Source organism: Natator depressus, chromosome 4 (genome assembly GCF_965152275.1).
Source record: "Natator depressus isolate rNatDep1 chromosome 4, rNatDep2.hap1, whole genome shotgun sequence".
Taxonomy (NCBI): Eukaryota; Metazoa; Chordata; order Testudines; family Cheloniidae; genus Natator; species Natator depressus.
The window spans coordinates 98,335,220-98,360,984 of NC_134237.1; the positions used below are offsets into that span (position 1 = coordinate 98,335,220).

The 25,765-nt window shown below is 39.5% G+C and overlaps 1 protein-coding gene across 6 annotated transcripts in view; it reads right to left on the reverse strand.

Annotated features, from left to right (window-relative positions):
* Nucleotides 1–4,320: 4,320 nt before the first annotated feature.
* Nucleotides 4,321–25,765, reverse strand: part of NWD2 (NACHT and WD repeat domain containing 2) — a 143,655-nt gene continuing 122,210 nt past the window's right edge. For 4 of the 6 annotated variants that reach the window (XM_074951559.1, XM_074951561.1, XM_074951564.1 and 1 more), the window contains 4 exons: nt 14,196–14,399; nt 11,733–11,877; nt 10,820–11,409; nt 4,322–9,915 (listed from right to left, as the gene is read on the reverse strand). In XM_074951559.1, the coding sequence (XP_074807660.1) occupies nt 5,980–9,915; nt 10,820–11,409; nt 11,733–11,877; nt 14,196–14,399 (4,875 nt within the window). In that variant the 3' untranslated portion in view covers nt 4,322–5,979. Of the gene's footprint in view, nt 9,916–10,819; nt 11,410–11,732; nt 11,929–14,195; nt 14,400–25,765 lie in introns of those variants that run through there. The other 2 variants (XM_074951560.1, XM_074951565.1) reach the window with 2 other exon arrangements.

The window sequence follows — 25,765 nt, forward strand, 5'->3', positions numbered from 1 at the left end:
GGAACGAGGCGCGGGTTTCCCTCTGCCTTTGCCCCTGGCCACGTCCCCCGGTAGATGTGGCGCACCATACCTGCCATCTCATTGCTCTGGGTGTCAATGTCCCACAGCACCAGCAGCACAAGCTTTGTATTATATGTTTTAACTTTGTTGGTCATATTCAGTTACATCTTGTATATCAGTTTTTTCCTTGTCTTTCGATTACACATGAATCATGATTAGGTGTCTAATTAGCATACTTGATACTTTAGGTGTGTTCTTACTTTGTTCTTCTTTAAATGTTTTTTATATATTAATTCCATAATATATTTAAATTAAATATATAATTCAAAATAAATTCTACATCTTATATTTAGGTTCACAATTTTTTTAACACTGGTGCTGTAACTGGGAAAAAAAAGTTAACTTGATCACGTAAGGCCACAACTTATGCATAGTGGGTTTTAATGTGTTATCTATCAATAGGATAGAAAGTGGTGTTGTAAACCCCAGCCTTCCCTTTCTAGGGGGGCCATTGACTGTTCTTCCCTGGGGCCCGGAATTGCTGTCGGCGGGCCTGGGCAGAGCTGGTGTAGCCCAGAGGAGACTGCTTGAGGGGCTGACAGGCTGGTTGTGTTAGGGAGCTGACACCCAGCTGGGCACAGGCATGACTCGGTCGCGCTGGAGGCAGTGGTAACAAGTTTCAGAGTAACAGCCGTGTTAGTCTGTATTCACAAAAGGAAAAGGAGTACTTGTGGCACCTTAGAGACTAACCAATTTATTTGAGCATAAGCTTTCGTGAGCTACAGCTCACTTCATCGGATGCATACTGTGGAAAGTATAGAAGATCTTTTTATACACACAAACCATGAAAAAATGGGTGTTTACCACTACAAAAGGTTTTCTCTCCCCCCACTCCACTCTCCTGCTGGTAATAGCTTATCTAAAGTGATCACTCTCCTTACAATGTGTATGATAATCAAGTTGGGCCATTTCTAGCACAAATCCAGGTTTTTCCTACTCCCCCCCGCCCCCAACCCACTCTCCTGTTGGTAATAGCTTATCTAAAGTGTGTATGATAATCAAGGTGGGCCATTTCCAGCTCAAATCTAGGGTTTAACAAGAACGTCTGTGGGGGGGGGGGGGAAAACAAGGGGAAATAGGTTACCTTGCATAATGACTTAGCCATTCCCAGTCCCTATTCAAGCCTAAGTTAATTGTATCCAATTTGCAAATGAATTCCAATTCAACAGTCTCTCGCTGGAGTCTGGTTTTGAAGTTTTTTTGTTGTAATATCGCAACTTTCATGTCTGTAATCGCGTGACCAGAGAGATTGAAGTGTTCTCCGACTGGTTTATGAATGTTATAATTCTTGACATCTGATTTGTGACCATTTATTCTTTTACGTAGAGACTGTCCAGTTTGACCAATGTACATGGCAGAGGGGCATTGCTGGCACATGATGACATATATCACATTGGTGGATGTGCCGGTAACAAGGTGACTCACTGCCATGGGTGCCCTGAGAAGTGTCACAAATGTACGGTCAGGAAAAGTTATCTGCAAGTGTTGAGGAATAGGAAGGTATTTCTTCTCATTGGAGATTCAGTTATATAACCTTTTGATTTCATGTTGCCTTTGTTACTGAAGGCTTTCACAGAGAATGGCTGAGAGGAAAATGGTTGGTATTCAATGTTCTCTTTGGATATGTCTACACTACAGCGTAAGCCCAGGGTTCAAACTCAGGCTCAAACCTAATTCCCTTCTATCTACACACATATCGTGCTAACTCAGGGCTCAGAGCACAAGGTCCCAGGACCCCGTGGGGGTGAATGCCAAGCCTGAGTCACACGGGGACCTAGGATTCAAGCCCTATTGCTTTGTAGGTTAGACGCAGCCCCATGGACCTGTGGTTTGGAAGTCTACTAAAAGTAACCCACAATCCCACGGGCTGACTTTCTTTGTCCTCTGGACAATTAAGTTTGGTGGACAGTCAGGTTTTTCCACACTGCACTAACAAAGGGCTAGACTGGCCACATTTTGGAAGGGTGCTAGGAAGTCTGGGATATAGGTGTTTGGAATCATGCCCACATAATGCAGTGTAGATGCTGCAGACCCAGGTTGGGACTCAAGTTTCAAAAATTCCTAACCTAGGACTTCAAATGAGTTTAAACCAGGGGTAGGCAAACTCTGGCACACATGCCGAAGGCGGCACGCGAGCTGATTTTCAGTGGCACTCACACTGCCCGTGTCCTGGCCACCGGTCTGGGGGGCTGTGCATTTTAATTTAATTTTAAATGAAGCTTCTTAAGCATTTAAAAAATCTTATTTACTTTACATACAACAATAGTTTACTTATATATTATAGACTTATAGAAAGAGATCTTCTAAAAACTTTAAAATGTATTACTGGCACACGAAACCTTAAATTAGAGTGAATAAATGAATGCTCGGCAAACCACTTCTGAAAGGTTGCTGACCCCTGGTTTAAACCCTCAAGCCCTATGTTAACAAACCCAGTGTCTGCTAACTCAGGTTCTGCTAACTCTGAGCTTACATTGCAGTGTAGACATACTCTCTGTGACTGACCTCAGGCCTAGCTTTGTCCACCAAAGACGACTCCTCCTTCACACTTCAGCTTAATTCCCCTTTTAAAATTTAGATGAGAGACTCCTCCTGAGCAGACTTATCAAGCCATTCAGTTTGGGAGAAGCAGACAGTTTGTTCTGGAGATGTAATTTGTACTACCAATGATAAAGTGAATTGTTGCATTCTCTCCTGAAGAGTCAGCAACAAATCTGGAAGCTGTAGGCCTCTACCAAGCTTCTGTGGGCCAAGGCTCAAGGTTGGCTCCTGAACTGAGCAGAACTGGGTCAGTTTAAAATCTTGATATCTCTTTGTTGTTTTTTAAACATCCATGTTCTGCAGGCTGGGTTAAGTTCTGTTATTAACTCAGTTTTCTGGTGTCACTGTATTTTTCTAATTAGCAGGTCACAGATATTGAGAGAATGCTTCTAGTTATTCACCAATCTGAGGAAACAAGTAGTTTAGCGAGCTCAGCCAATGTTTGGTATGTTACAGGTTCATAGGCAAATCAACTGTTTTGTTTCATTTTGTACAGTTGAATTTAGATATTTAGTTTTTATTTAGTTTGAGTATGGGCCCATTCAGTACTCCTTGTGTTGGAGAATCTCCCATAAAAGTCAATGGGAAATGCTCTTGTGCAAGGAGTACTGTACTGGGCTCTGTGAAATCAATGGGAGCTGCAAGCATTCAATACCTCTCAGGTACTTGTCATTTGTCAGAATGAAATTCATCCCCATGCAGAGGGCCAGTGTAAAACCTGTGCATCACTTATATCTTGTGCAGGGGTGGGCAAACTATGACCCACGGGTCGGATCCGGCCCACCAGCCATTTTAAGGCGGCCCTCGAGCTCCCACTGGGGAGTGCGGTCTGGGGCTTGGCCCGCAGGCTCCGGTGCTCCAGCCGGGGCACAGGGTTGGGGGCCGCTCCACACATCTTCTGGAAGCCACAGCATGGCCCTGCATCGGTGCTCCAGCCAGAGAGCTGGTCCTCCTCCAGCTCCTATGCTGTCCAATGGCCCCCTCCAGTGCTCCAATGGGAGCTGCAAGGGCGGTGCCTGCAGATGGGGCAGCGAGCAGAGCCGCCTGGCCGCGCCTCCATGTAGGAGCCTGAGAAAGGACATGCCACTGCCTCTGGGAGCTGCTTGAGGTAAGTGCCGCCCAGAGCCTGCACCCCTGAGTGTCTCCCCACACCGCAGCCCTGATCCCCCTCCCACCCTCTGAACCCCTTGGTCCCAGCCCAGAGCACCCTCTTACACCCCAAACTCCTCATCACCAGCCCCACCCCAGAGCCCGCACCCCCAGCTGGAGGCCTCACACCCCCCCTCACTCCCCAGCCTGGAGCCCCCTCCTGCACCCTGAACTCATTTCTGGCCTCACCCTGGAACCTGCACTCCCCACCAGAACCTTCCCCCCCCACCCCGAACCCCAGTCCCAATTTGTGAGCATTCATGGCTCGCCATACAATTTCTATTCCCAGATGTAGCCCTCGGGCGAAAGAGTTTGCCCACCCCGATCTTGTGGCCTTAAAATAATGCTTAGGTTCTATTGGAGCTTTGTTGATTCACACCAGCTGAGGATCTGGCCCTAAAAATTTAGTCCCCTTTCAGAAATTTCTTTACAAATTAAAACCACACACATAGCAGTTTGTTTACTTAGTTTATTCATACAAACAATGATTACACAAGACTGTATATTGTTTGAAGACTGCAATAGATTTCTAATTTAACAACTCTGTAACAAAATTTAACTAAATTTAACATTTATGAAAATATAACTCTCTGATTGGGTAATTCTTCCCAACAATACAAAGTTTTACATAAAAACATTCAATATGATCTATTAAGTTGCAAACAAGTTAGGAAAAGTCATTCAAGTCACTTGATATACTATATTGGCTTTTACATAGAACATTCACACACTACGTTAAACCCTAGGTTGGCATTCGTTTCTTGGAAATTTAGTGGCATGGAGTTCTAACTTCCCCAAAAGAAAAATGTGGTTTGTTTAAATTCTTTTAAAAGTTTGCCAAGGACATGCCATGTTTAAGATAAGTAAAGAGTGGGATGGGGGGACCTTTTCACCCTTTAGATACAGATAGCTACTTCTTTTAGTTAGGTGAAACTGTTTTTTAAAAAATAGTTGACAATATTTCACAATTTCTGTCTTGAAACTGATAAAACTGTATAAAAGGCTCAGAACAGTCGTAAAGCAAGAAGTGAAACATAAAGGAGCATACATACAGTATGTAAACCATTACCAATTGGAACAGTAAAGAACCTTTGGACAGCCTTTAGATTTTATGGAATATTTCAACACATATACAGGCATATTCTGTTAGTCCCAGAGTATTTGGTCATCTGATCTGTGTTGGAAAGAATAGGAATGGTAGTAATAAGGCAAACGCTATCAAGAATAATACATGGCATGTCTGAAAGCTTTCTCTTAAGATCACTGTAGGGACTTAAGAGATATTCCACACTTTTATACAACAGAGAGAATAAGTAACCTTTTAACATAGAGAGAGAAGTGAACAGGTGTTTGACTGTTTATCTGTTAATGCCCTTTCTCTTTGAAAAAGTATTTGTTTTATCCAGTACTAATATGCACTGTAAAAGAGACAGAAAAACAATACAATTTCAGTGTTAAACTTCTTCTTTTATGACCTAGGTAATAACTAGTTTTTATCATTTTTATCAGACTATAGAAAAATCCTTGCATGCAATGTTTGTAACTTTCAGTACTTTCATTTAGATGAAGACTGATTTATTTCCTCACATGTAGATGTGTTTGGTGTTGATTGGCTTCTACCCCTTTCAACCCAAATGTTAATCCCAATTTTTTTTAAAAAAAGTAGCTATTTCTTTAAATGATGGAATGCATCAAGTGTTCCAGGTTGGCAGGTGACATCTTGTCATTGCACCATCAAGCAGAAAAACACGTTTGCAAGTGGGTATAAACTCAGGGTAACAGTTGACCTAGCTTTGTCCACAACGAGGCTATCTGGATTATAAAAGAGTGTCTTGCCTCCTATCCAACAATAAATTGAGTTTTGTCTCTAGCTAAAACTGTGGCAACCCCCAAATAAGATTTTCTAATTCCTGTAATGGTATAACAATTGTAATAGTATTGCTAGAAATTGTCAGTCAAGGCCCTGGATCTAACCTTGGACTAAACCTTGTATTCCAAAATTTTAAAAACCCTGCCGCCCATTGGATAAATGTTTTTCACATTTGGTTGATTTTTTTTTTTGCTTATTTTTGTTCACATAAATGTAAGAATATTTGTTGAGAAAAACAGCATTCCTGCCCTCAGCTGTTCTTCGTCTTTCAAGAAATGCACTGGTACTTACTTTTGAATCAGAAGACTAGCCTATGCACATGTATTATGTATTCAGGAAAACTAAGTCCATGTTTCTAATCAGTTATCAGCAGCAAAATTGTGTCCTCTGCAATCTATGGCTGCGCACACTTTGTCATAACAGTAGTTATGTTTTTTGGGTGTTGTTGTTTCGCTTGTTTCAGGGTCTGTCACTGTGAGGGGGCTATCTCTTGCAAACACCTCAGTAGACTCTCTCCAAATGCAGTCTGCATTCACCTTGAAGCTATAATTGTGACACTTTGGCCTAATCACTTGCGTTGCATTACTGAAAATTTGACGGCTGTTTGAAGTAGCAATTTTAATTTTCAGTGCTGCATCTACTCGATCCACTACAGTGTAAGTACCTATACTTCCATCATCAAAGCCAACAATAATATTCAAATGCCTCTGTGAGAGAGAAAGAAAGGTTGGAGTTTTGTAAAGGGAACAAGCACCAATGTTTTTACCATCAGCCAGTCTCATTACAATTAAGCTAGAGATGGCACCATTGTCATCATCCTCTTCATTACGAAAACAGATGTACACAAGATAGCGGCCATCACGGGACAGCCTCTGTCGCCAGATAATGCCAGGGGCATGAACCACACGAAGTTTGCCGCTGTGTAAATCAAGCACATTGATGTTCTCATCACCACGGGATAGAATTCCTAGCTTCCCATTGGGGGATATTTCAAAGTCTTCTAAATCTTTTAAGAAATTACTAGGCAGTTGTACACGCCTGCAGATTACTTCCTCTGTCAGACTCCAGATGTTCACTGTTTCAGTGGATGTTATAAACACTACAATATCTGGGCAGTCTGGGATCAATTTAATATTAACAATGGTTGCACCATCATCGCAGCAAAATTTCTTGGTTATGCTTCCTGTCCAGAGACTTACTGCCAACACTTTATTCTTTGTCATTCCAACTACAAATGTATTAGCAGTGGTTATAAACGCATTCTGTAAGGCAACTAAAATATTGCAAACTCTGTGTCCCGTGGCCAGTCGCCAAACTCTGGAGGCATTTTGTTCACAGAGCGAGACGACAAACTGATCGTTGTGTGTAATCATCAGCTGAGATATCCTTTGTCCATTAATGCGGAAGATATTTTCGCCGGTAATGGTGTGCCATACATATTGGCTACATTTGTCATCTGATGTAATCATTATTTCTCCAGAAGAGGTCAGCACACAGTTTTCAACAATACCTTCATGCTTGAACACAGCTTCAATGAATCCAGTGCTGAAGTTCCACTTATGTACAGATTCTGATCCATCCAGTGTATAAATTAATTCACCTCTGGTTGGCAACACCAGTCTTTGGATGGGTTTGCCAGATTTGTCAATATTGGACATAGCAGTTATGATATCTATATCCCAGATAGAAAGGACACCACTGGTGGATAAGGATAGCAGCATGTTATGGTGACTGGGTTTAATTAGTCTGACTATGGTTCCTGAGATTTCCTGTAAGCTTGCCATACACTGTCCTGTATCTCTCCTCCAAACAAAAATGGCTGAGGTATTTTCCATAGAAGCAATTATACAGTCACCGTTTTTGGATAACACAGCAGATATAAAGCGCTCATTGTGTTTTGCTCTGAACTTTTCAGCCACTTTCCACATGCCAGTGTCGAGAAGTTCTATACTGAGTGCCTTACAAATTAAAATTGCACTTTGGTCTTCAGAAAGTTCAATGCTGACAACTTCGCTGTCTTCTTTCCTGCAATCGAAGTCATCTGTCAGTTGGGGATTTGTGATTTCCTCAGTGTTCCAAACTGAAAGGCCACCCTCATTGTCCACCATCACCATTTCTTGAGCAGTGTCCAGAACAAGAAGAAATTTCACAAATCCACCTGAAAATTCAGAGGTCACGGTGGACAGTTTCTCTCCACTTCCTAAGTGAAATATAGTGGTGGTGTTAAGGTACTGTCCGCAGAATGCATAGACTCCATCTGGAGAACACTGTACACAAGTCACTTCATACCAGCAGTGGAAGTGATAAAGAGGCCACCCATAAAGTAGATCTATTACAGTAACATCTTTGCTGGCTTCCAGCCAAGCAAGTGCATGATTAATGGACAGTGTAAATCCATTTATAAAATTTGAGCTTCCCCCAATTCCACAATGTTTTGATCCCTTAATTTCTACTTCAGACAAAAGACAGGAATTTTGATTATCGTAAATCAAAAGTGTGTTCTTTGTTGTAGCCACTACAAGATATTTTTCATCATTTGTAAGTTTGATCCCTAAGATAACAGATTGAGCTGTTGTAATTTGCCTTAATAGCTGGCGAGACTCTGCATCCCAAGTACTGATGGAGCCATTTTCCAGAGCAGCAATGACTGTATTTGGATTAAAAGTAGGCAGGATCTCCGTGACCTGCACACAACTGGATGACAAGGGTAGTCGCTCGGGGCTGTAAGTCACATCCATGGAGGAGTGCAAAGGAACGATAGAGCAGTATTTGGGTCCATCTTTGTCACATTCTAAAAGAAGGTGTCTCAATTTAGGCAATGAGCTGACAACTGGAAGGAGCCTCTGTTGCAATTCAGCAGAGAGTGAACCTGGATATTTTGTTACTTTGAACTTTATACTGCGAAGGGTACTTGCCAGAAATTTCAGCTCCTTTTCTTGTGAATAGTTATAAGCCAGTTCTATGTCAGAAAGTGCTTTGTCAAACTGTCCTATTTTAATCATTGTGTACAGCCAGCTGAAGTTCATAATGACACCACACAGCAGATCGTCTGATCTTCCACATCTTGTCAAGTGATACAAAAGTTCTGTCATTTTCCTGTGATTGACAAAAAAGATGTCAGGCTCTAATGGATTACACTGAAAGACCCATGGCTGATCAGGTGCTTGCCTGTCAAAAGAGGTGAGATCCACACAGTGCTTCTCCTCATCATTCATGCTTCTACTGTTATTGTCAAGGCACCCATTCAAATACTGATCTTGGCTGTAAAAAGATTTCCTTCTTCCACCTGACCAAACACCGAGGAAGTACTCTGCCATGATTGTATGCATTTCATGTACATCTTCCTCACTGTGGAGATACAGTTTCTGGGCAATAAGCTGCAGGTGCCTATTTGCCCACACTAGAAGTGTTACATTTTTCACTTGCCGCTCTATCAAGTATCCCTTTAAGCCCTCCTTAAGCCTTGCAATGTATATGTACGGTACCCTCAATGGGTTACATTGCCTGACACTATCATTTAGCTCATACATAACACTGTTGTCAAGAGCTAAAATATCTTCCAATTCCATTTCACTCAGGCCAGATCTGGACATTGTGATGTAGCCCAGTGCTCTCGACAACAGCTTTAGCCCACACTTGTTTTCTAATGACCAAAATAACTGCTCGATGCTTTCATGAACAGTGACACAAAGGGAGGACTCATCAACATCTTTGTGAGATCTCCAGTTCCTAACCTCTCTGAAGGTTAAGTTTACAAACATAGGCAGTGTGCACTTTGAAAAAGCTTCATTGACATAAATTTGTTGCCCTGATGTTACTTTTCTTTTAACATGCAACAGCTGATGTTTCAGTACTTGGCTGCACATCTTTCTGTCTCTTGAAATCAACTCAATGTAGTTGTCCTCTTCATGAATAAGGCACCTCAGTTTTTGCAGGATCCCATGTTTGTTCGGCAGTGTTGACATGATTATCCGTACTGAACGGGGAAGGTGAATGGGGAGCCACCATAGTTTCCTAGCATCATCATTATCTGAAAGCTGCTCTAGGGCATCAAATATTATAACCAGTGGTCTGTGAAATGAAGACTCATTCAACAGATTTATAAACAAGTCCCGAAGATCATGAATCTTTTTAGGGTAACTTTGTACTAGGCAACGGTAATTAATTGCTAATTGTTCACAAATACTTTGAAGCAGATTCTTAAGATCTGTACTCATTTCTGTGGATCCCAAAAATCTTATAACTACCACAGGGTCAGATTCTGGTCCCATCTCTTCCTGCAGCCAAGTATAAGCCTATAATGTAGAAGCATAATTTAGTTAATGTCTAAATTAACAGAGCCAAGTGAAGCACAATAACAGAGCACATAATTGTTTTACTTATGGTTTTATAAACAGCATTAATTTGTTGGAAAACATAAGTTTATTTTTGAAGTGTTCCTGTCCGAGTGGAAATGTTCTAAATAGTGGGGTTATAGAAAGTGTTAATATTATACATCACGAATGAAATATTAGATTATATGTCATCTTTAACTCAAGCAATACTGCCAGAGCACTCGGTAATACAGAAGTGGAGCTGCGATTTTCAGTGGAGACAAGTTCACAGACATATGAAATGTGCTCCTCACGCTTCACCATGATGATCTAGTTAATGATTGGACAGGCATATGTGAACTAAACGACTTCTGAAATTTTGAAATAAACACAAATCATGGAACTTCTGAAGCAATTCAAGAGGATCTGAAACAAATTAGCATGTCTTGGAAACGTGCTTTACTTGTAAGACCGATACCATATAATCATTAAATGGTGTCACATCTTTATAACACCAGGGAACAGGAAGGGAGGGACTAATGATGTTACGATGGTGTATTTGTAAAGTTGTTTATTTCACAAATAAATTAATTCTTACCAGTGATCTAGGAATTGGATGAAATATTTGCATTTCCTTAGAAAGCTCTACTAACAATTATGTTTTAGCTGGAAATATAATATGGAGATGTGGCTACTAGGATATACACTGCCTCTTTCCTGAATAAATATCCAGTAATGTGCAGAAGACTGGATTTATTGTCTGTATCAAAGACTAATCTTAGATCTGTTGATACCACAATATGGAAAATGGGAATTAATCTGGTCTACATTTACTGCCTCTATTAAGATTAGCATATTATAAAATATATTGGTTTTTATTTTTTACCTTCTTTGCTGCTTCAGCTAATAAAAGGGTTTTTCCAGTGCATGGTCCTCCATATATGATAAGAGGGTTAATATGTCCTGTTTTGCTGTGCAGAGTGTATTTGTGAACTATGTTTAGCGCCTCACACCTGTACTCATAGAAAGAGGAGTACGTTTTACATAATGAAGAGTGTTGAAGGACTTCATCATAAAGCAAGTCTGTCTCAGTGTCAAAATTCTGTTGTACTGTTGCCTGAATTATATCAATCATGTCTTCATAGAACTGTTTACCAAGTCCTTCAATGTAGTGGTTCTCTACTTCTTGTGAATAACCAAGTTTCATGTCACAATGAGTAACAGAAGTGTACACTCTCAGATTAGATGCTGCAACAATAGTAGGAATAAATTCATCCCGGAGTTTGATCAATTTCTCATGGGCTTCTGGATCCCGCAGAACTTTCCCACCTATATGAATTACATCCATGTATTTTCCCATCTCTGGAATTTTAACAAAACGTTCAATGTTGGCAATTTTCCGAATGTAACAGACACACTTCTTCAGGAAAGCTGGTGTTTGTTTTCCCAAGGCAAAATCAAGCTCATCTTCAACAGCTGGAGGGAAGAAAAAAGAAAATAGGAAAACCGTTAACTTCCTTCAAAACAAACAGAGGAAAAAAATCTCTGTTCCCTCTAGATGAACAAACAAACAAAAAATACTGTATGCAAAATGTATCAGGTGCAGTTTTATTTAGTACTAGCTATATAATACAGGACTCAGCCTCAAGCATGTATAAATTTACTTTTCTCCTCTTTTAAATTATGTGTGAGAAATGACAATCAAAAATATACTTTGATAATTGTGGAAATATTGCTAGGCTAGATTATGAATGGGTGCATAGATATAGAATATTTTGTGTACGTATTCTGAACTTTACCAGAGGAAAGATATCTCTTTGCTTGGCTGTGTTTCATTTTTCCTTTTTCATGCAGCAACTTCACAGCAGTCTTAAAAATCTTCTTAATCTCTTCTGATATGTCCTTCCATTTGTTCTCATTCATAGAATTTGAAGATGATTCCATCTTTTAAAAATATTCATAGTTAAACAGTAGCTGTAACATCAGTTTCTACAACTTCAGAAAGCAAAGGATTAATATTTAAGGTAATGACATACACAAGAAAGGAGAATACAGTTAATAATATAATGCATACATTTTAAAAAAAACCTCCAGTATATTCACTCTTAACCTTTTATATTGGACAGATCATAATTTTACATTATAAGTTGTCCTGAATATAAAACATAAGACTTCCTGACATAGTGCACAAAACTAAAATGTGAACAACATTATTCAGGGGGTAAATAAGAATAACCAGTAAAATATGAAGAGAAAGTGGGTTTTTGGGTCAGGCCTGGAGTACTATTATTAGGGAATAATAATATTTTTAGATTAACTTTCATCCTTGGATCTCAAAGCTGAAAATTAGGCACAAGGAATTTCAAATTAAGCACCCCAAATTAGGTGTCACTTTTGAAAATATTGGATTTTATTTGATGGTACTTCAGTTCTTCCTTTGCAGAATGGTGATCATAATCTGACTTGCCTCAAAGGGGTGGTGTTAGGCTAAATTCATTCATCTTTGTAAAGTGCATTGAGATGTCTGGAGGAAAGTTCCTGTGGGCCAGATTGTAACCAGGAGAGAGAGCAGCCCATTGGCAGTTAGGCAGAAAGTGGGTGGAGCCTTGGCTTTCCTTCTAAGCCCTGCATTCCAGCTAGCACAGCTGAGCTGGTGCAGAGAGGGGAGTAAGCTGTACCAGGAAAGAGCTGGCACATTTTACTTCCCCCTATGGAGCAAGCAGGGACCAAATTGTGGCTCTCTGAGTCACAGTTTTGTCCCTGCTCTGCTCCTGGGGCAGCACAGCTAAGCACAGCCCCTTTACTCATGTCAGATTTTAAGATTACAGGCTAGCCCTATTTAAGTACAAAGTAATTTTATTATTATTATTTCTGATTTAGTGCTAGATTGTCAATTTGCAATCTAGTCCAGAGTATGGGGACAGCACCTCGTTGTGCTGCCTCAGGGAATCACAATCTCTCACAAAGCCCTTCCTGCAGAAAATTCAGAGTTGCAGATCATTTTATATTCAGTCTGTTACTTCTGTTTTGTTTACTGGGTGTAAAACTGCACTAGTGTTGATAGATGAACCTTTTCTGCTTACCCTTGTGGGAGAGTAGCTTGGGGAAATCTATAAAATGTTAATAAACAAAAATACAAAAAAACCTTCAAGATCTATTTAAAGGGCTATTTTGGGCTTTGGGGGGGACGTTATGTAAATTGTTGTTCCCCCCCCCCAGTGATAAATATTTCAGACTCTGCTGCACTACGTTTTCTTGAACTCCTTTTAAGTCCTTACTGCTCAAACATTTTTTACGCAACAGAGGAGGTTATTGCATTTTGTAACATGGTAAATGCATGCTATATAGTGGTTTAATTTCCTTTTGTAGTGTAATTACAGTCAGCATGCACATGATTTGATTTGATTGGGGATTGGTCCTGCTTTGAGCAGGGGGTTGGACTAGATGACCTCCTGAGGTCCCTTCCAACCCTGATATTCTATGATTCTAAAATAAAGTGACATTTTGATATTGCTTTGGGATATAGCTCTACCTTAAAGGGTTTATTCTCCTCTTGGAGGGCCAAATTCTGTCCTTGGATATAAATCGGCTCTTGCTATATGAGGGTAAAATTGGGCCCTGTATCATGCATAGCTACGGTCAAACAAAGTTATGTGCACATATAGGAGGTGAGACTAAATGGGACTGTTCAAAAATATTTTACTAAGAAACTTTTTTTAATATGAACCCCAATTCAGGGTAGTCCTTGAGTGTGTGCTTAATTTTAATCATTTGCTTAGCTTAAAGCACGTGCTTAAGTGTTTTGCTGACTTGGGGCCCTGGGGAGAAATTCCCATTTGCCGTGTAAGTCCTATTCATGGACTTTTAATGAGAGCCCCATGCGAGGGCTGAGAGAGAGTCTTCCCCACTCCAACAAGCGGGATGGATAGAGGCACCTATGCAGTCATTCCTCAATTGCTGCAGAAGGCTCATGAGCTGTAACAGTGCTTGCAGCCCACTATCATTGCCCTATAAAGGCGACAGTTGTGAGCAGTGGACCATTCTTAGACCCAGCAGCCTTGGCCCATCACTCCCCGTGGTGTCCCACACTTCCTCCTTCTGGACCATCACAGAGCCAATCTCTGCAGTGTGCAAAGAGTTCATAGACTATGGAGGTTCATTCTATTATGACCCCTAAATTGTCTTCAAATGATGCTGGTGAATTCCATCCACTGTGACCAATCTATGTAGGTTTTTTTATTAAGGACATGAAGGTAATTTACCGTATTATGATTGTTCTTCAGCATTTCAGATTTTGGTCTGAGGTAATATGCTGGTGGCACCGCATTTTCATCTCTACAGTACCACTCTTCCAAAATCCTTGTCTCTAGCTTTGCCTCCACAGCAGCATCTAGGATCATTTCAAATTCCGATGATTCAACTTCTCCAGGTATTCGGATGGTCCCATATTTTTCTCCCACCAGGCCCTGTGTATTTACAACAAAGTATGGGTTTAGTGTCCCTTTCCAGTGATGCTAAGACCCTAGTCAGGATATGGCTAAATACTTTCATAAGAATCAACATGGCATTAACAACAGTTCTATCACTTTGAAGTTACGAGGAAAGTAAATAAATATAGTTAGGCTTTGTAGAATTGGATTTTTATTTTTTTATACTTTCGATGGCTAATATCAATGTTTATTTTAAAGCATTTTTTCCAATTTTTACCTATTTAAATTTTCATAGTTCTGGGGAATTATAGGGGTGTCAGGCAATAATTATTTAATGAAATAGATATTAAGATTCAAAAGTTAAAGCTTTATAACCATTAAAACACAATCTATCAGTCTCACGTCAACACATACAAAGTAAGTATCTGAGTTCTTCAGTAGCATTTTTCTTTCTTTGCCTCTCTGTAAATTACTATTATCTATGGAAATATTTTTTCATCAGTTTGAGTGTATATGGTGAAATCAATGGCTACAGACATTTACTGATAAAAATCAAATCCTTCCAAGCCTAAATATAGCAGAAGATGAATTCTTACTAGGACTATTGTATTGAACTGCAGTTTGGTTATAAGGGCTTGGATATTTAGTATCTTTCTTAATAATTAATGCTAACAGAAAAACCGATGAAGTGAGCTGTAACTCACGAAAGCTGATGCTCAAATAAATTGGTTAGACTCTAAGGTGCCACAAGTCCTCCTTTTCTTCTTTCTAAGGATCAGGGACACTGAAATTCCGCAAATGAAAACAAATACTCAAAATATATTTTATTAGGGAACCAACTATATATTCATATGATATGATGGCACAGAACATAGGTTGCCATGAAAATCCTGTGTGGCAGTGACAATGAAAACTCCTCTGTTTGTACTAGGTAGAAAAGAAGCACCAGGTTTTTCAGCATAAGCGGTTACTAGCCACATTGCTCTTTGAGTACTCCAGGTGTTCAAAGTGGTGAAGAGCTGAACTCTAAGCTGTACTAATCTTTTCCTTTTACAGCCAGCTCTGTGCCACTACAGCGATCATGCCAGGGCTGGATATGCCAGCTTTATGGCCAGAATCTGCCAATGACAGTGTGGGAGAAAGCAGCTGAGCTGCACTGGAGAATCTGGCTCCTGGCCTCTCTTAGAAACGATGATATGTTGTTATCTAAAAACATAAAAATCTAAAGTTTTCAAACATTTTGGCTGAGTCAGTCATTATAGACATGTATTTTCAAGGTAACTTTCTTCCCGTTTTTATGAGCGTGGTCATCCTTAATGTTGTTCATAAAGTGTGCAGATCTGGATCATGGCCTCCTTGACTTCTATGCCTTTCTCTTATTTTCTGCAGTTGAATGTATGTTTTCATTTTGATGAAAAGTCACATGGCATATTCAGCCTGATAACCATAAAGCCATATTTTTATAATATTAGTAACAGCAACGAATACCCAGATTACAATTTAAGAAACACAAGCTGCGTCACTGCCTTGAGAACTCTCATTAGCAGAAAATGCTGAAGATATTTATCCAAATAGCTACCTGGTGAATGAACGAATGAAAAAAAAAGAAAAGAAAGAGAAAAACTGGTCAAAACTAACTTAAATACTCAGGTGCACCCATTTTCTGTATTAAGAGAAGAATTGTTCAGAATCTCAGAGCTGAGACTGTGGTACCTCAGGAGTTAAATTCTGTTCCAGGGGTTATGATGGGGTTATAACTCTTTTAGCTAATATATTCCTGGAGGTAGCACCTCACCAGTATTCTACAGAATGAGCATTGGTCGGATAATCATATAGGAGATACAGCTCCAGACAGAGATTTTCAAATCTGCAGCTAGCTGAGATTAATTTTGGACACTATGGGTTGCTAGTAAATATTAATATTTTATTATTCTTTCGGTATTAAACTGATGATTTCTTGGCCAAATATCCTAAAATCTTTTCTGTGTTAGCCAAAAGTGATGGTTCAATTCTTACGTGAAGGAGTTTTTGTTTTGGACAAATGAATGTCTTCGTCCTAGCAGGCCTGTACTGAGTTATACTCTCTGTACTCTGAACTTCAGCTGACTCTTGTGTGTTGTCAGTAAGCTTTAACTGGACCATAGCATATTGTTAAATAATGGATTGTGTGTCCTTCAACTCTGGACTCTTAGGGAAATGTGTCCACATGTCCATAAAGGAACTGCTTGGAACTGGTACGGGGCAGGTGTTTCCTGTGATTATTAAAATAATAATCTGTCGAAAGATGCTTTTAGTTTATCAGGATTTAGTCTAGCGATTATTTCTTTCATGATGACTTAGTTACAGATATCTTTTTCAATTAATACAATAATGGATGGTTGAACAGATGTTTTAGCCTATCAATTGTGTGAACCAGATACCATGAAAAAAAGTCCCTGGCCAATAGGTAATTTTGTCTCTTTTCTGTAAACTCATGTAGTATATAAAGAGATGACTGTAGTTATAGATGCATATTGTAGTGGACAAAATGACGTAACTGATAAGGGATGCTCATAAATGCTCTGTAACTAATAAAATTAGTAATTGACAAAATGGACAAGGAACATGTGGTATAGCAGATGTGTTCTTTAATCAATGTATCGGCAAAACATTTAATGCATGGATTAATGACTAAGCATTAAGGCTAATTGTGGTCACAAGTGGTCCCAGTAGTGATAAGTTAGTTAGAAATATCATTGGCTTTTTGATTCAAAATAAGATCAAGCATGAGAGAGGATTTTTCTTTGTTCTGAACAGTATCTAATGGGTCAGTTTGAGGTAGTTAGTCAGAAGTGAACTGAAGTAAAGCTGCCATCGCCTCTCCAGTTACAGAGAGTTGGTATGTTTGTTTTCTTTCTGTTTTCTGTATAATGCTGTATAAAGGACTGATTGATTGACTGTCATACTTAAACAAGTATGAGAGAGTCCAGCGAAGGGCAACAAAAATGATTAGGGGTCTGGAACACATGACTTATGAGGAGAGGCTGAGGGAACTGGGATTGTTTAGTCTGCAGAAGAGAAGAATGAGGGGGGATTTGATAGCTGCTTTCAACTACCTGAGAGGTGGTTCCAGAGAGGATGGTTCTAGACTATTCTCAGTGGTAGAAGAGGACAGGACAAGGAGTAATGGTCTCAAGTTGCAGTGGGGGAGGTTTAGGTTGGATATTAGGAAAAACTTTTTCACTAGGAGGGTGGTGAAACACTGGAATGCGTTACCTAGGGAGGTGGTAGAATCTCCTTCCTTAGAAGTTTTTAAGGTCAGGCTTGACAAAACCCTGGCTGGGATGATTTGATTGGGGATTGGTCCTGCTTTGAGCAGGGGGTTGAACTAGATGACCTCCTGAGGTCCCTTCCAACCCTGATATTCTATGATTCTAAGCCTTCAATGGAGTTAATTATTTGACACCATATCTTAGTAAATCCAAACACAACAGGGTGAAATCCAGGCCCACTGAAGTCAGTGGGAGTTTTGCCACTGACTTCAGTGAGGCCAGGATTTTACCCTGTATACTAAGTTTGATTTATCTTCTTTTAGTGGTTAGTTTATGTAGATAAAGATTTTGAGGTAAATACAAAGAGGTTAAAGAGAGGGAATAAATTAATGGGAGGGAAACAGACAGAATTTGATATGGCTCTCATTTAAGGAATCCTTATGTAGATACTTCCTTAGACATGCACATGTATACAGTTGTGACTCCCAGTACCAACTAGCAGAGGGCACAGGGGAGCACACAGGTTTTCCAGGGATCCCTGGGTTGGATATCTGCATAATATTTCACCAAAGGTGGCATGTGAGGTGTCTACCTGTATGGATGATATTTAAGGAATGATATATCTGTATGGAAAATTATGTTCTTAAGGTCTTGGAGTTAAGGTAGATCACCAGGAGGTGACAATGTTCCTTTCAGGCAGGTGATGACAGACACTTATCTCCCTGTTCAGCCATTTGTGTATTGTATGCCTCCAGTCACTGTATGCCTATTTGCATACTGAATCACAGGCAAAAGAAGAGATTGCTTATTCTGTAGATTTTCTCACTTGCAGATTTTTCAAACAGTGGGAGGTGGGGGTGTCCTGTTTATGAATAAAGACAAAGGATTTTTCTGGTATATCTTGGAGTGCCAAGTGACACAATGAGTCCTTCACTGAAAAGGCAAGCTGACAAGCCTGCTTGTCTCATGAAAGGAGGGTCATAGCCAACCTGGCTGTAAAGTGCTGTGAGGATTTTGGGTGACCAATACTCTGTGAGAGTATCTTGTTAATTCAGCCTAAGGTCCAGAAAGCATGTTACGATTTTATTTTTTGTTACCATTTTTTCCCAATACTTATACTTGCTACTATTTGAATCTCTATGCTTTGTTAAATAAACTTATACTTGATTCCACTATAAACATATGTAGGTGCTGTGTGTTAAGTTGAGCGGTGATCTGAGGTGGAACTGATAAGCTGGGCTGCACTTGCTTCTTTAGAAGTAGTGAATCTGTGAATTCTGAGTATCCAGCGGACCAGGGGCTGGGCATTCCAGGGGGACACTTGGAGGGCTCGAGGGTTGGGGTGTGCCAATAGCTAGCCTGTAGAATAACAGTGAGGCCTAGAGGGGAGTGCTTGTGCTGCCTGTGGCCGGAGGAGTTGGGGAGCAGACCCACGGCAGGCACAGAGAAGACTTTCTTCCACTAAGGGCAGGTACCTTAAAATCATCAGCCTTGGTTTTGTAGAAAGCTGGTTGGAGAAAGCAGTCTTGCTCAGTCAGAAGAGTTAAATAATCATCCTTCTGATGAAATGAGAATGTTTTGATTATATAAATTTCTCTAGTTTGTGATCATTTCTAATTTGCACTTTTCCCTAAAAAGATCCACATCTCTTCCCACAATGGGGTAAACACGTTGCAAAGTTTAGACGTTCATTCTCCTAATCTACTTTTTAGAATCCTAGGTTTTCTGTAGTTCTGCAGCTGCACAGTGTGATGTTCCCCTCTGGTGTTATCTGGACGGGTGATCTGCTAGGTCACTCCAATCCTCGACTCTGGGAGCCAGCCTTACCCTGCTCTGCTTTGAGAACCCCCACTCCTGGGCTCTGGCATGTAAGCTGCTCCTTGGATTGTGCAATCGAATGACATTAGCCAATATCTCCAGTCCCAGACACAACCCTAGAAACCTCCATCTTGCAGTGTCCAGTTATGTCTGCTGGATGCTGCAAGCTTATATGAGTTCATCAATTTAACAAAGAAGTTGATATGTACCAGGCTTGTTATCCCAAGGGGAGTCTCTGACACGCTTCAAACCAAACACACTATTACTATAACATTACTGTAACAACAATTACTATAACATCTCTATAACAACAATGCTCAGTGCATCATGAGCCTTCCGAAGACATCTGACGTGACAAACTTTGAATTGGATACCACACAATCATTTACAAGGATGTGCCCCCGAGGTACAGAGCATCACACACAGATTAAGCAGGAAATAATAACCCTTCCTCTTCAGCTGCTGCTGCTTCTTCTGCTTCAGGAAAAAATAACTTTTTCTCTGTCAGACTGAAATTCAGCCTTGTGCAGATGGCCAATACAAAGCTTATGCACTATTCCAGTCCAGTGTAGGTCATACATAGGCCTTGTGAATTTCACCCTCTGCAGAACTCCACTGTATGGATTTTGCAGTTACTTTTTATGTCGATTATTAAATGAAATTACCAATGCTGTACTTTTTCTGTATTTGGGCCCCGTAAATTCCATGAGGAGTTTTGCCTGAGCAAAGATGGTAGAATTGGCCTTTCATTAGCAATACTAAAATGTCTAAGTGTCTGCTGCATTTTTATGTTATATTTAAGGCTGTAAGAAAATCACAGGCCATGATTTTGTTGCAGAAACTGCAACCTTTAACACACATTGCCTCTTTTCATAGTTGCCGCAAATTTTAGTGAGTAGCATTGTGACCTGGGGCACTGGGTCGCAGTGTCACTCAAATTTGTGTTTATCATGGTTTTTATTTTGGTTTTTTAAACAGTTTTTTTTATAGTACTTGAACCGACCGCAGCAGAATCACAACTATAGCAAACTGTGGCTGCAACTTTTGAACCAAAAACCATAACTTTCATACAGCCTTATATGCAGATTACTGCAGCTGACTTAATTAATTCAAGTTATTCTTAAGGAGTCTTTCCTAATGGAATCTGTACACTTCGCTTTTCTCTGGTACAGTCTGTATTGTTATGTCTCCACAGTACTGGAAGTAATAAAAAAAATTAAGCAGTCTTTTAAGACGAAGAGGCAAGTTCTTTATTCTATATCTTATCTAAAGCTATCATTGCAATGGACATTACCCAAACAGTCATGCATCACTAGATCATCGTTCTGAGTAGTGGAGCAAAGCACAAATAGAACACTGATATGGGTGTGGATAGGCTATGGAAGACTCTTAGCAATGGCTTTTTAATAAAGTTGAGGCATACACAGACTTTATTTAAAAGCTTTTTAATTATTTTTAACTGAACGCTGATACAGTAGAGGGGACACATGTATTGCTGCCTGTCGTTACTCTGTGGATGGCATTGTCCGTACCTACTTACGTGACTGATGTCACTTGAAAAAACAGCCACAGGAGAGAAGGAATAGTATTTGCCCATCAAAATGTACATACAAAAGAACATCCCCCATCTGTTATGGGGATAGAGACCAGTCAGTAAAATGAGCATATACAAGAACAGAAAGCTTGTGCCACTCTGCGTGAAGTCAAGCTTTCTTTGTAGAAACATTTCCCTACCCCTTGCATTAGCTGAATAATGGAGAAGCTTTAAAAATTAGTCTGAGAAGAGAATATGCATTCTGTCCAGAGAGAGATGCAATGTACCACGAAAGTAGCAGCAGGTGGGGGGGTGAGAAGGAAAGAGAAATCTGAGTGAACTTACAGCATGGTGACAAGCTGCAGCCCAGGACAACAGGGCTGGCTTTGTTGATACTCTGTATTTAGGATAACCTGGAGCCAACAGCTATAGGGCAACAACAAAAGTGAACAACACACTGTGTGAGGAGACTATGTGTGAATGAACATTCCATCCCTGAAGGAGGTGGCTGAGGGTGGAAGGGAAGCTACTTAAGGGTAAATCCATATAGGTACCCCATTTCCATTAGAAAGTTTTCCCAAGGTCTTCTCAAGGAAATGGAGGAATAGGAGCCAGCTGCAGTGCACATTGCAGAGCTAGGCTCCTCTATTCTTCTCCTCACTATAGTACAGAATATTTTGAAAAGGGAGGGCAGATTGTTGTCTAAAAAGGGAATTCTCTGTGGAATTCTGGGTTCCTTTGTGGTCCAGGCACACTGAAAAAAACTGGCAGAACTGGATTACGATTAGAGATGGCACCATTTTAAAGTGTGGGAATGGGAGTGCGCCTGATGTAGATTTAGCAACATTGCCAATTAATGGTGGAAAGATAGTACAGCAGTCTCAGATAAGTAATTATTTCTTTATATATATTGCTGTTTGTCTTCTCTTCACTTTCTCTGTATTAGAAAAGAAGTACACTTTTTGTTATATAAATAAATAACAATATACTAATGGTGTTGTATTCCTCTGGCTTCCTTCTGTGCTCACTGGGTTTTTTTGTTTTTTGTTTTTTAAATCAAACTAAGAAGGGGGTGGGGAGAGACTGGAAGGGTGCAAAGAGTGAACTGGCCAAATACAGGGAGAATTAGAGGTTCATAAAACTGGTATTCAGTTTCTAGGTATATCATTTCAGGATAGGGCAATGTAAGGCCCTGAGATCTTATGCAATAGCTGAATTCTTGCCAAGATGTCAGTAGGAGGCTAGCTACAATGTGGTATCAATACCTGGCTCCAAGTGTCCACCTGAAAAAAAATGTCTAGATACAGAGCATTGTTTGGTAAAGAGCATGTTTTCTAATCATTCCAAACTAGTCTGAGTCTACAATCCAGTTTCCAGACAATAATTTCATGGTGACAGTGTGAGTCATTGAACATAACATTTCTCCCATTTTCTGAAGGATGACATAAATAACTGACATTTTTCTTAAAGAAACAAATGTCAGATCCCAATATGAGGACCAGATAGTACAATGCATAGCTTTGTAAAGAGAATAGTGTTCAAATGCTGCATTAAGTCACACACAAAAGTTAGTTTGGTGGCCTCATAGGACATTTCTCCAGTGACATCCTTGCTCATGATCCACTGTAGTAGTTAGCAAAAATAGCAGTGTCTGCTAAAAAAAAGTCCGAGGACTGTAACCAGTATTCAGTAGACTGGAAGCTTGCACTTGCTTGCCTGCACCTTGCCTAACTTTAGCCAATGATGTCTTTCAGTTTCCTTAAACACCAAAATGAGAGAGAGACAAAAAATACTCCCTAAAAAATCCAACAACTTCTGCCCTACTAGGATGTAATATTGTATAATAAATCAGATCCTAAGCTGGTATAAACATACATAGCTCTACACCACCTGAGGATCTGGCTATATAAATACAATCTAATGCAACACCATATGTACAAATACAAAAATAAATCAATACAGTTCAAAAAAGATTTTTCATGTTTGATGTCTCCTCATATTAAGTCCACCAAAAAAAAAAAGGGGGAATATTGTCATTGACAACCCCTGTGAAAAATGACAGTATCTTACAGTCATGATCCAAACAATACATTTTACAATATTGATATGACAGTGTTTTGTGTGATTGTCAACTATAGAAAATGAGTATTTTTTTAAAGGGAAACGTTACTAAGAATATTTGTCCTACATTATATACCAGGAGACAGCTTGATATGCAGATTCATGAATTAAATCTCCCACACGATAACGCATTAACTTTTAATAGCAAAACAACAAACTACAGAATCATTAAATTGGAGGTGATTGAAATGTTTAATGCTGCCAGGGCGACCAATGCTGCCTCAGCAACCAATTGTATCTAGCTGGGGTTTGCATAATTAACATAAACTGTAATATAATGCCAAGAACAACCTCAGCAGTATCTCTGTTAGCTTTGTTAAGCCTGGGGCCAAAGCGACCATTAAAGGAAGATTAAACAATTATTATTTAGATCCAGATGGGAAATGTTTTTCTTCCCCTTTCCCGTGGTGTATGAATATACTCATATTACAGATGTACTCCTAGTCACAACAGAAGGAACAAAACTGAAATGATTTGGGTTTGCTCTTCAGTCATGACAGATTCACAGTGCATGTGGTGTAATTATTTCAGACACTTCATCAACGAAATGGTCACAGACATTTATACTAGCAGCTTTTATGAATGCAGAACCAGTGTGACTTTTAGGTTAACTTGCAGTTCTCTGAGATCCTTCATGATAAAGTTTAATAAGAACTGTTATGTCACAGGAAGTTGTACGAGTTACTAATTAGCTTCGTTCATCTAATTTTTGAGGAAATGACACAGTAAGACCTGCAAACCAAGCCAGTTTATCAAGCTAGGTTTCCTCATGATCTGTGTAGTAATCTCAGATACTATTTATTGTAGTCACTGTAATTCCTTGCTTCACTACTAAAAGAGAAAGTGGCAGATTCAGCGAATATCCAGTTTTGTTAATGTTGGATGGATTAGAACAGGAGCTAAAATTGATGATCTTTTGCTGGACCTTATAGGTAAGTAGCAGGGCTCACTCTCAGTCTTTATGATGCTCTGAATTTGGCACTGAAAATGGACACAATTAGTTTTTTCCACTGGTTGACTGTGTCTCTTTTCACAGAAATCTCATGGTTGCCGGCTCTCTTTTCTATTAACTTTTTAATGGGATACTATTCTAAGAAATCATACTTGGAAGAATCAAATATAATTGGTTCATTTTTATAATCTTCCTATTATCTAAAGGCAAATAATACTTTTAACAACAATCTTGTGTCAAGTAGCCATTTTGCTCTGAGAAATATGTTTTGACTGCACTGATGCTTATCATGATGCTCACCTATTTATCACCAGACAGCCTCCCAAACATCAGTGCAATCAAAACATATTTCTTGGCATCACCAGGGGTGTGTGGCAGGGGGAGACGGGTAAACTTCAACAGTGGTGCAAAAATGGTTAATACAATTACAATTTATTGTGATAATTTTTGGTAATTGTAAACCTAACTTTGCCTTTACTGAAGTTTAGAAGACTTTTGTAATTACAAATTCATACATGTGCACATATATGGCTTTGGAAAATAACCATTCTTATGCTTATGTTTTTAGCTATTTATTTTACTGAAAGTAATAGTTAAGCCAATTAAAGACACTCCTAGGAAATCTCTGCTTTCTCCCAATTAGTGAGAGGTGTGAAAAGCTTCAAGGAGAAGACCTCCTCCCTGGCGATACAGCTAATACTTATCACTTTCATGTCCAATTGCAGATTTTGGAATGCAGTTTTTCAATGACTATTTTGTTGTAATATTCTATGTAGTTTATTTTATGTGATGTTAGAGCTATCTGAATATTAGTTATTGTGATTTTTGTTTTTGTATAGAGGGTTTGGTAGGAGTTTTTAATTGTGAGTGAAGCTACTGTAGACTAACATTGGGAACTATCTGGTTAAAAGCAAACACCTAACAGGACTGTCTTCTTGAAGAGACGCTCTTCCCTTAGTTAAAGGAAATTTTCTAGGATTTCAGAGAAAAGGATGTGTAGCACCTGGTTTATCAAGGACACGAAAGCTAGGTCAGGAGCCTCTTATCATACCTTTTCCCTCTGTTCCCTGCCCCTCAAGTAAAAAAAATATTCTATGGGGATATTAAAATGATATTGTAATTAAAGATATTACCAGCTTCTCTTGTAAAACACCAGGTGGTTTTTAGACCATGTATTCCTGGAGAGGAGACCTAAGCTAACCCCTTGGTAAACAGAAAGAAATAGTGGAATTTAATTTGGAATTTGAGACTTACATTGATTAATTGTTTGTTTTAAGACAGCTCCTTGAGTGGCTTTTTAAGTAACTGAATGTAAATACTTTAGTTGGGATCACTTGCCTTTGGTATATCAAGGATAACTAACAATTTATAAATGGGCAAACAGGATTCACCTATCCTTAAACAAAATGCCTTGCCCCTCTATAAACAGTTTTGGTTATCTATAATACACTAAAATAGGACTCTCTGTGATTTTGAAAATATAAATTCTGCTCTTCTCTTACCTAGAGAAGAGCGCTCCCATCTGGGTAGATTTACTCTTAAACTGCAATCTCTGTTAACAGCTTTCCATAGAAAGGCATCAGTGTTTGCTTGTGTTTGTTGTTTTGAATTTTCTTTCTTTTAATAATAACATAGTCATAGTTAATCATTGCAATTATTTTGTCCTAAGGCATGGAAAGAACCCCATGTGACTAAGATAGTGGGTGTCAGATCCCTGAATTGGCGC